This window comes from Fusarium fujikuroi, chromosome FFUJ_chr03 (genome assembly GCF_900079805.1).
Source record: "Fusarium fujikuroi IMI 58289 draft genome, chromosome FFUJ_chr03".
Lineage (NCBI taxonomy): Eukaryota > Fungi > Ascomycota > Sordariomycetes > Hypocreales > Nectriaceae > Fusarium > Fusarium fujikuroi.
This window is the reverse complement of record NC_036624.1, coordinates 2156731-2168992: the sequence shown is the minus strand read 5'-3', so window position 1 is coordinate 2168992 and position 12262 is coordinate 2156731. Positions and strand designations below refer to the sequence as shown.

General features: G+C 42.0%; 1 protein-coding gene; it reads left to right on the top strand.

Annotated features, from left to right (window-relative positions):
* Positions 1-2129: 2129 nt before the first annotated feature.
* Positions 2130-11579, top strand: FFUJ_02787 (uncharacterized protein; the record flags this gene model as incomplete). XM_023574559.1 has 3 exons in its annotated part: positions 2130-2136; positions 7807-7921; positions 8051-11579. 3 exons carry the CDS (start codon positions 2130-2132, stop codon positions 11577-11579), a joined length of 3651 nt encoding a protein of 1216 aa, XP_023428790.1.
* Positions 11580-12262: the final 683 nt, after the last annotated feature.

Below are 12262 nucleotides of genomic sequence, written 5' to 3'. Positions count from 1 at the left end.
TTCCTTGTTTAGTGCAGAGCTTATTCTATCCCTTTAGGCCTCCCGCTTTCCTGCACTGGATTGGTTTAGAGGCTAAGGTAAGCTCCCTCTTTCTAGCAAGTTCTTAGAGCTGGCTAGACTCTCTTAACTCTTATAACCTTAGGTCTTCTATTAGGTGCCTATATATATTTTATGCTATAGTATTCCTGCTAGGAATGCTATATTAAATAGAATACAATTTCTTACTTATATCTTAATAAGGGTTTTACTTATTAGCTTACTATCCCTCTTTACCTTTAGATTATTTTTTATTATATAAAAGAAACCTAATAGAGGTAATTCTAGAGGTATTAGTAGTAGCTTAAATCTAAACTAGATATATAGTTCTAATTCCTTGCCTGCCTTTGCTAAGTTATTGGCTTTAGGGCTTATAAATTCTATATTTTTATTAGTAATTTTATCTAGTTTTTTATTTACTAGATATATTTACTATAGATTAGGCTAAGTTTGCTAAAGTAAGATTAGTTCCTTAATTCGTTTCTCTATTGCTATTAGGTCTTTGGCCTGTAGGTTATCTTAAAGGGTTGCCATGTTTCTATTAAAGCACTAGTATTTATTAAAGGTAATATCTTATATTGAGAATACCTTCTTATTTAACGGATTCTAGATCCTATAGGAATTACTTAATATATATCCTATTAGGTATTTAATCCACCCTTTAGGGGTTTAATGATATAATCTGTTGCATTATAGTTATATATCTTTTATTAGTATAAACGCTTTATATCTATATACTTTAAGGTATAATAGGTCTGGTTTTATTAACTGCTTAGTTATATACTTTAAGTGGAATATCTTATATAGTGACTTATGCTGTCTTTAAACTAATAATATATAGTTATAGAGATAGGTAGCTACCTTTATTAATTTAGGCTAGAGGTATTCTAGAATTTTTATATCTGCCCTTATTGCCTTACTTTTCTAGATAATAACTATAGCTACTCTTTCTATATTACTATTTTAAGCCTATATATTTAAAGCAAATAGTTTATATTATATTCCTTACTAAACTATCTTAATATATACTTATAGATAGGTTATTATAATCTTATTATTGCATTTAATTACCTTTACTTTCTTAAAGTACTGTATTTCTATTATATTTAAGAAGCCTTTTAGTGCTAAAAGGATAGTAAGGGTTATCTAATTAGTTATATAATAGTCTTAAGTAAACCTTAATGCTCTATCTATAAATATCTATACCAAACTATAGCCTATATATCCTAGTAGTATAAGGTAGAAGTCTATAGCTATTTAATCTTCTAGACTTATAACTTAAACTGACTTTTAAGAAGTATAGTATACCAGTTGGTAAGCTTTTGCCACTTTATATATATTACAGTTAACTGTAGTTATTTACTATATTTCTATTAGAATTTCTAACTTTATTTATATTCCTTTTGCAGATATAGCTAGGCATTAAAGAGCCTCTGGCCTTAGGTGGCCTAACTTTAGGTATTATATTAAGGTATTACCTCTTAATAGCTTTCTTTTAGTCTATATTATATATATATGCCGTTTTAGAGGGATAGGAAGTATATTTACTACTAGTCTAGCTTATATTAGTTCTAGGTCTTAAGGAGAATGCTTATATTTAAGTATTTATTGCCCTTTAATCTCTAAGATCTTATTAAATTTACTTCTATTTAAATGCTATAGATAATTATTTTTTAGGCTTATATCCTACTAAATTTCTTATTTTCTTAACTTAATAAATAATATTAGGTTTATGGCTAATATAGTGTATAAGGCTATATTATAGAGTTATAATATTCTTAGCATACTATTACTTAACTTAAGTTTAATTTGCGCTTTACTGTATCCCTTTATTAAGACTTATATTACTTCTAACTAAAAGAAGTCCTTAAGGGCTACTGCCTTAAGGTTTTTTATTTACTTTATATCCCTAAATATATATATAGTTACTCCTGAATTTAATAATATACTTTTATTTAGGGAGTAATAGTTAGCTACCATTAGGCCTGCATTTAGCTAAGCGAAGCTAACTAAATATAATTAGGCTAATCCTTTTAGTTTTAGCTTCCTAACTTAATTAGCTATACCTTCTTTATTTTTATCTATCCTTTTTTATGCCTGGTTAGTAAGAGCCTATACTAATTTAAACTTAATATAAGCCTTTTTAGGGAAAGTATAAAAACAGTTTAATAAGGTATGCCTTAGTCTATATACTTTATATTTTCCTGCCTTATTTTTACTAGATCTTTAGTAAGAATACTTCTTTTCTTTCTGCTCTTTTTACCTAGGCTTCCTTAAGGTATTTTAGTCTTCTCTAGCCTCTTTCCCTTATTTAACTAGAAAGGCTTTATGGCTTACTTTAGCTCTCTATATATCTGGCTATAATGCTAGTGCTAGCTAAATATCTGCCACTATTATACTAATAGATAGGGTATTAAACTAAATATAATTCATTTAGGTAATACTATAGGCATTTGCCTATAACTTTAATAGGGTTAACCTTAAAGCTATAATAAGATTAGAAAATTACTAATCTGCCTCTTTAGCCTCTTACAGGCCTATATTTTAGGCTTTATTAATTAAGGTCCTCTATTACTTAAGCCAGTTACTTACTCCTTTATAGGTTATATATCTTTAGTATATAGGTTTTACTAAGACTTCTCTATATACTTAATAAGCCTCCTGCTTTTACTCTATTTATATTAAGGAGAACTTATTATAGAGAGATTAAACCTATTCTGCTAGAGTATTATCTTCTAAAAAATAATGCCTTATAATCCCTTTATTTACTATATTTAGTACCTAATCTTAAATAATAAATATCCTTCTCTTTAAGTCCTTATAGTTCTTTAGATATATCTTATATATTGCCTTTATTATAGTAACTATTTAGTAATCTTTCTCTATAAGATATAGTATTTATTAAGTCTATATTTTATATTTAATATAATTTCTATCTGGTTTAATAATAGGGGAATTAACTTCCTATATAGCTATCTCTTATATTAATAAAGATAATACTTCTATAGTAATTGCCGCTCTGGCAGCTATAGCGCTTTGCCGTCTTACTGCCAATATATTAGAGGGTATAGATATAACTACCTTAAGGGTAGGCTTATTAGATGCTGTTAGGTTAATATAGGCCTATAGATCCTTATTTTTTAATTTAACCTTTAGGGCCTTATATTAGCTAATTTACTTATTGCTAGATTTAAGCCTAATTATCTAATTGGTTATTATTCTAAATGTCTTTAGCGAGCATTAGGCTTTCCTTCTCGGTTATACTTATAGTAGTTTTTCTTATAAATAAGACTCTTAATTATTTAAAAAACTTATATATTATCTTTCTTCTAGAAGAGGGGAAATTCTATATTTAAATCCCTTAACTTCTAGCATCTTGCCGAGGTTTTACCTAGATATAAGTGATTATTTTATTCTCTTAATCTAATATTATTAGTTTAAAAAAAGCTCTATAATATTAGTTAGAGTTAATTTTCTTACCTTTTAATATCTTAATATTAGAATTTTATCTTAAAAAGCCCTATAACTAGTTCTTTTTAATGCCTTTTAAGAAGCTATTATAGATAGCAATCTTACTAATAAACTTTCTAACTTACTAATATAATATAGGGCATCCTAAATTAGCTTAAATAATAATTTAGTCTTAAAGACTCTTTTCTTAAATATTAAAGAGCTTTTAGTAAGGTTTTTAGGCTTCTTTTAGTATTATACTTTTTTTAATTTAACCTTAAAGCATAAAATAGTTAATACTATAAACTTTAGTTACTTTATTTACTAATATACTATCTATAACTATTTAAAGTGCAGTACTTATATCTTTTTTAGTAAAAGAAGGCATTCTAAATTAATTAATATTAGTTTAAAATTAATTAGAATTAAATTAATAGAGTTATAACTATTTAAAGTATATATAAATTAGGTAGCTAGGTTAAGAATGAGGTGGCCAGTCTGTGGGGGTGGCCGGTCTTTGGGTGGGGGACGTTAAGCCGTGGATTGGCAGGGCTCTCGGTATTTGCTGGCGCCTTCTTTTGGGTGCTGGTCCCTGACTCGCGAGCTTCCACATTTCCGTGTCTCCGCCTTGGCTACCTAAGCACTGGACCAGGTAACGGGGTTACCCATAATCATGGCCTAAAATTTACCAGAAATGGAGGTAAGACAGACTGGAAATGACGATTGGTTGGGGTGTGTCTTGCCATAGAGTAGTAGTAGTTGGGGCTGGAAATATCGACCTAGGGAGTGATGCACTCAACAACTTGGAAGGTTGCCAAATGAGATCGACTAAAAGCTGCGGAATTCGGACCTCGATGACGTAGATTATAGTGAAAGTACACGATAAAGAAAATATCTAAGTGGCTCACAGACAAGCCAAGGGAGCAAGCAATATCAGATCAGGTTATCATGATGGCAAAGGAAACTGACACTCGGGGATATATACATGGGTATTCCCTCTCTTCACATGCCCGTTTAGACCAATCAACTCGGCTTGCTCGCCTTTAGATATACCGAGGTCCAAAGAGATTACGGCCCAAAGGGACCTTGTCCTGGAGGAACTCCATCCCTTGAGGTTGATAGTACGTAAACAAACACCAGAGAGCCTTGGGATGATCTTACCATTTCTGCCGGCTCTAAAAGCAAGCTACGAGTTCCACATTGTCTCTACAAACCCCGCAACCGATCTACGAGCTAACAGGCTTCCCACGCTTCCATATCATTTCCACATTGTGCCAAGCGCGGCGGAAGTTGCCAGGCCACGCAGACAGGCCCAGGGCTGAAAACGATGACATTGATTGACAGCCTCTGGTGCCGTGTCTGTCATCCATCGGCTATCGACTGGCCCAATTTTCAGGGGTCTCGTTTCTTTGTCTGTGCGTTCCGAGCGCACCAAAAAAGAAAGAAAAAAGTTTGAAATACTTATAATATTCCTCCATTCAATCGCTCGGACCTTCAGTGGCCGGACTTTACGTACACATGTGACCGGCTACTGGCTTATGTATGTATGCACTGATGAATTATCATGATTTAGGGTTGGGGATTTACCTAAAAGGGGCGGGCCGTGCCCGTAAGAAGCGCCGTTGTGCAGATTAAACCCGTCGTATTCACTGCATTGATGAGGCGCAACCGAAATGCTTGACACTTTTGACAGCCAGTGGTAACCGGTCATGGTCCGGATTATGCCCGGAGGTAGGCATAACTTGCTCTATTATTAGACTGCATTCATGGATTGAATGAGGCCGAACCCCCTCAAGGTATAATGCTCTCGTACCGTCCCTAGGTATGTCAAAAAGGGGCCGATAGATAGCGAAATTGTATGAAACAAAAGCAAGTGACTTTTGATATATCACACGTCAGATACCAATTGTAAGCTGTTACTACCCAAGTACAGCCACCAGGGCACCGATCATATCACCTAGTAGAGCGTGCCAAGCCAAAGGATTGGCTCGTTCTGCTTATCCGCAATCCTTTGAGACTATTGATGCCGTGAAGAAAGGTATCGATCACATACCGCTTTGATATTCAGCTATTGACTATAGTATCATAGATGTCTTGCTACTATGTACACATACCTAAACACGTTCCTTTTCGTCCATTCCAGGCTTTGAAGAGCATTTCTGATGTCTATCAGCAATGAAGACGCTGTCCTTGGCATCGGAAGTGATGCACTAAACAGTCTAGACTGTACCCTGGCAGGACGAGATGTTGCCAATTTCTAATTATAGATGATCTCGCCTAGGTAGCGACCACTACTTAATACGGCCGGCGACATGAAAACTCGGGTTACACCAGCTGGTTTCTGACCAAGCCCTTCACAACGGCGCAGGAGAAGGAGAGAAATTCGTGTGGTAGAGTTGCATACTGAATGAGTGCAACAGACCGAATGAGGGCATTGGTCGCGCCTCTCCTCTTTCAGGTATGCTATAACTCATGTTATGGCTTGACGCCAAGGTACCAATAATGACTTTTCCGTATATCCGTGATGGTTCTCTATGTGCTACAAGTATGTAGAACGATAACGGATGGGATGGTACTGGAATTACCGATACACTACATCCCCTGTGCGAGTATACATAAGAACACATGTCACCTCTGGTTTGATCGTCCCAGTAAATTTCAATAGAGGACGAGTGCGCGTTCATTGCTGCTGTGGCTTATGATTCGGCCTTTGGTCGTGAGACAGTGGCATGTGGCTGTCGTAAAATGTCACCTCGATGGCAGAGTACCAAACTGCAGACGCTGGAAGAGTCACATTCACCATGGACGTCGCTTACATTGCTCCACCATTTTTACAGTACCTGGCAGTTGTCCTTACAGTCAAATTTTTACAAGGCCTTTCATAACTAGGCACTATAGGTAGGAAATAGCCTTGAAGGTCAAAAGCGTTAGTTACAGGCAATAGATAGAACGCCCATCAGGTTTCTACCCCTAACGAACGTGTCGACTCCAAATCATCTGTCTCAAATCGTTCAGTACCATACTTCGCATGGTTGAATGCTTCATCTCCCCTATCTTTGGGGTTTCACCAAGCACCCTGCATGTTTAGCTGCAACACTACGCCTCCATCTCGCCTGGCGTTGGCTAATCCAGCGGTTGGCGAAATGTCCTCATGGACACCATTGCCCCCTCAAAAGGCGACCTTCGCATCCATCCATTCTCCGAGGCCAAAACGCGTATACGACAAGGTTATCTCTCGGCAAATTCTACTCACTTTGCAGGATGCTCTAGAGTCCTAGACCAGCCATAGACAAGGATAGACGTGGGCCACCTAGGGGGGTGCAAATGGAAAATGAGAAACTCTTTTGCACTTTCTTTACCAATAGAGAAACCAGGTACCTAGCCAGTCATATTTATTGTAAAAATCACAGATATATACATAGGTAGGTAGGTAGTAATTACAAACCTGATACCACATAATAAGCTTATGGTTAGTTAACAAATAACCTATTATTGGCGTAGCATAGCATAAACTTATCAGAGCTTGTATGTTTGAGAGGCATTTCCGTCGTCCCTCGGTTTCCTTCCCTTTGACCTCAAGTCATGGCAAGTGGATCAAGGGCTGGTATCAAATCAACAGACAAGAATCAAAAGTCAAAGATTATTCCACAACGGTCATACGTGATATTCTCAATTCCTAACGATTTTCCAACGATTTTTAGTTTCAGCTCATCCTACAAAAAAAAGACACGTTAACACGGTCCATGCACTAGGGCTGGACGACATACTTATCTTAGTACAGTATAGTAAGTAGCTAGATCTAATACAGGCGATGATGTCTGCAACTGGGGATGGGACTCTTGGACATCCAAATTTAGGGGGGAAATATGGGAAATACGACTGGACTACTGATTAGGCTCTGGCAATATGCCGATCATCCATAGCCCTCTAGGTGGGTATATCAGCAAACGCAATGTACAAACTAGACAAGCAATCCTTTTCTTTCAATGTAGTTCAATTTAATCGAATCTTGTGTGTCGCGTCCTGCTTTGTCCTCTAAATCAAGTGCCTACCAACTACTTAGTGCTTACATCGAATCGCCCCCAAACTTTCATCAGTCTTCACCAAAAGGGGACCCGCCATCGTCACGCCTAGGTCGAGCTGAACAGGAAGCCTCAGCCACGCTCCGACACCTGCTTCCAGATCTGGACTCACTCTCGCCAAACATTCGACTCTACAACAAAGACTCAGTCCCCAATACACGATCTCCGCCATTCTCGCTTTCTCCTAGATACAGTCGCGACTCATCGACTTGATATGCTCGACGGCTTCCCACCGTAGAGCGACAAGGCGTCATGGACGCGTCGGTTGCCGACGTCCGTCGCTCCAGTATCGAGAAGATGCCCATTTCTCCAACTCCGCCTTTTGACAGACTCCCCGACGAGATCATTGAACAGTGAGTAAATACAGGATTTTTCCGCAACTTTACATCAAACTTATCCTTGGTCGTATCGCGCGACTAGTGTCATCGACAAGCGCCGTCCTCTCCTTTTATCATGTGCTAACGTTTGCCATTCCCTGTTAGGATTCTTCGACAAACTGACCCCAACGGCTTTGCGTCTCTTGTGCTCCTGAACCGCAAATGGAGGGGGGTTTCTCAACGAGCTCATCTTTATCGCCATCAGCTATCGAGATGCCCTTCATATTCGGCGAGCCATCCCACACCACCACAATCGGACGATGGCAAACTCCCCGAGTTACGACGGCTTTTTGCTCGTGAAGTAAAGCGAAACCTCTTCCAGGCATACCTACGACCGAGGGAAACGACGTTTAAGCTTATTTCGACTTCCATTAGCTCTTCGTCATGTCCCGGTGGCGAGGGTATGCAATACAGTGCATCCCCAAAGGGGCACCATCTTCTGGCATACAATTCGGGTAGGATTTATGTAATTGACCTACAAGGTTTGAACCTGAAAGTCAAGAGGGAGTTCAAGATTCTTCGTCGGCCTGTCGCCGCTTGCATCAACGACAAAGGCACTCTCTTGGCAGTCTTATCTACTGAGATGCAGGTCGACTTATACGACTTGCAACAAAGCCCACCCCGTCGCTCACGATCTATAATTCTTGACAACACTCCCCGAACGATTGCTTTGTCACCATGTGGTTCTGTTCTGGCTGCTGCTTATGAAGGTGGCATCGAGGTATCGTCTTTAAGGCCTGGTGCGCTGGCCACTGATCGAAGAGCTGTGAAATGTGATGCTGTCGACGCTTTATCTTTCTCGTTTGACGGGACTCAAATTCTCGGTACTACTATTCATTCAGCGCCACCTAGTACCGTCATAATTACAGCTCCGTACTATGATCCAGGCCCTCATATGTCCGAAGATAACCTGAGCCCCCTGTGGACAACGTCGATCCTGTTCCCAAACACCAGTCGTGACTGCAGTCATGCCGTTCTGCTTCAGGATGGAAGTGAAGAGGAGGCAAGCTGGACTTTTACCTACGACAGGAGTTTCGAGACCTTCCGAGCTGTTCGAATTGATGACCTTCGGAATGGCACCACTTACTTTACGGGACCCGTACCAAGCGCATCTCCACAAGCCAGCCTCATTCCCTCCACGCTCCCTTCTACGACATATCGGGGTGAACTAGTGTCGGCTGGGTTTCAGGGGAGGGAGGTATGGATGTATGGCATACCTGAGGACTTGGATGCTGTCCCTGACAATGTATCATCGTCAAACGATGGGTCAGCGCCTGGTCTAGGGAGACAAAATAGTGACCGGAGTGGTACATCGCGACGGGCATCTACGCGAATCAATAACCCAGAAGGTGTCAGAGTGCCCAAATGGCAGATTTTGTGCGACCAGCTAAGGAACACCTTTGTTTCTGGCTTCAAGGTTGCCGACCATGGGGAAGTCAAAACGGTGAAATGGGTTGCAGGGCATGGTAGCTCATCTACTCAGGAGCGCCTGGTAATTGCCGCAAGGGGGGTCGGAGCACCGCGGCTAGTGACTGAGGAGGAAGACATGGATTTTGTCGATGGTGGTCGAGTTACGCTCTTGGACTTTGACTATGGCATCTGCAACGGAACTAAGTCAGAAATCATCATTGAGGTCGGCACTGATAATCCCGAGGTGCTGGAGGAAGAGCAACGCGATCTGGCAACCGAAGTCGCCATTGTGCGACGACGTACTGTCGCTCAAAGGCGAGGTGGCCGTGGCGGATCATCATTGCTTCGGGCTGCTACGTCTGCTTCTCGACCTCGTGCAGCTCCTGATGCTGCAGCAATACCGGCGGTTCCTCGAATGCCGCTGAACGATGACCACAACAATGATGACGATGACCCTTTGCTTCCTCGGAGGATTGGTCAGCTTCCATCTCAGCCAACAAATCATCGGGCAGCCGTTGAGCCTGTGAGCCCTAGTGAAGATGGAGACGCTCCTTCGATTGAGGAAATGGAGGCTTTAGATGCCCCTTATTCGCATGCTAGCCCACGATCCCAGACCACGCTCCGACGTGCTGCGACCGCTGCCGCCGTCGACAGATCCCTTCATCCCCGAACGGCAGATGGACGACGTATTGAGTATCGTCGTGCTGATGGCCGAAGAGAGCATCCACATGAGAGTGATGCTGACAATTGGGTACCTCCTCCTCCACCATATCAAAAGGAGGACCCAGGCCCCGATTTGCCGGCCTTTATGCGTGGTCCTTCTGTTGCTCCCATAGGACTTGGCGGTCCATCTGTTCCCGCTCCAGCTCCAGTGCCAGCACTGCCAGGTCATGCTACATCCGCCTCTGGTCGTCCTGGGTCTGAGGATCACCGAGTATCCGGCACCGAATCCAAAGACGAACAGCCTGGAAACAACTCATCACAGCAAGCCTCTGGCCAACATCCCCTACGAGGATACACCACTAGAGATCAACTGCAGGCTGGTGATGCAACACAAAACGGTGTGAGCCCTGTACCCCAGACGGATGAGGATGCCGATCTATACGACGTAACTCCCCCCCGTTCTCCACGACAGCAAGCGCCTCAACTTACAGGTGGAACTTCTGAAACCAGGGCACGACAAACATCAATAACATCTGCTGTGTCAGCTCTTACATCCAGGGCTGTGACGGTTCCTATCAACTCCAGGGAGGGACGGTCACCTTCACCAGTGCAGGCAGATATCTCAACTTACGACCATTTTAGCCCAGGTACTCGAGTACCGGCGGTAAATGTGGAGAGTGTGCCACCGACCATTTCTACGGCCCAGATTGGGTCAGACCCAGCCCCTAGGACGAGGCGGCTCTCGAATGCTCAAACTTGGCCTCGAGTTACAGGCCATGAGGCTGAGCAAAATGTTGCCTCGGCTGATGGGTATCCGTTCCCAATGTCTGCGCCTGCCGAACAACAGGCCGCAGATGAATCGATTGCGGGCCTCCCCCCTTTGCCGAGTTCCAGTCAGCTTGCGAGTCTCAGCAAAAGAGTTAGCCAGGGTAACCCAAGACGGCTTTCTGGAGGGTTTCAGGTCCCAAGAAGGCCTGTCGGGAGTTTTGACGGCAGTTCGTACGTGTCAAGCTCCCTGCCCGATTCATTATTGGCAGGGCCATCCAACCTCAGTCGCCCAGAACCCGATCAACCTCTTATAATTAGTACTCCTAAGGGTGTATCGGGTGCTTTCGACTCGCCAAGCCGGCAAGTATCTGGGCGAAGGAATGAGACCCCTCTTTTAGCCCCGATCCCCCGGCACCCACGGCCGGTACCTGGCTCGAATCAGAGGCCGACTGTTGAGCGACTTGAAACCATCTACAGTATTGCCTCGAGTCACGGAGGCAACCCGCCCACCACCATTCCACTGCCCACCCAGCAGGTGCCGGCATGGCTGCATGCTCCTCCAGTGCCGGTAACTAGGACATCACCAACAGTTAATCGCCGGCCAAGTCGTGCTGAACGAAGCGCTGCTAAGAACATCAAGGATGCCAAAAAACGTGGTTGGTCAGCCAAACCTAAAAAGAAGAAGAAGAAGGCTGCAGATGCTGCAAGCAGTGCAGGTTGGACAGACATATCGACTGGCTCTGGAGAGAGGGAAAAGGAGAAAGAGAAGGATAAGAAGTGCATCGTAATGTGAGGCATCAACATGCGCAAATTGACTACCTTGAGTAAATACTGGAGGTAATATCCAGGCTGGCACCACATAGGAAGTTTATGGACGTGATGGATTAGGCGCACATACCCAATCAATGCGCTTTTTGTTTTGTGCAATTCGTTTCATTTGGCATGAGCCTCGCGGGCCGCATCTTGTTCACTCGCTAGGTTTCCTTTCATCAGTCAACGGATTGGCATAGTGTTTTTTTTTATTGTCATGGGAGCGCTGGAGTCAGAAAAAACGGCTAGCGGAAAGTGAGTGCTTCTTGATCGTTGTTACTTATTTAGCTGTTGTTGTTATATATCAAACATATACAAGCTTTGATACTACATTGATCCAACTTGCTGACTGGTTTCTGATCTATTCCTTTTGCTTCACTTGTCTTGAGACGAGATGATCAAATATTCGCATATCATTTCTTAAATAATCTATCTATGACTCTTATCAAACATAAAACACTGCAATATTAAAGCGCAACAAGATTTGGGTCTTATTGAATTAGCCCAGGGTATAAACGACAGTTACTCCAGTATTTATATCCGCAACGCCCAAAATCAGTTCTAGTGAGAGGTTGCCACCCTGCACTGCAGATGGTGGTGAAGGGATGTTGCATTAGAGAGAGACGTGAATGGTGTAGCTCGAAAAGGAAATGGTGTAGGTCAGTG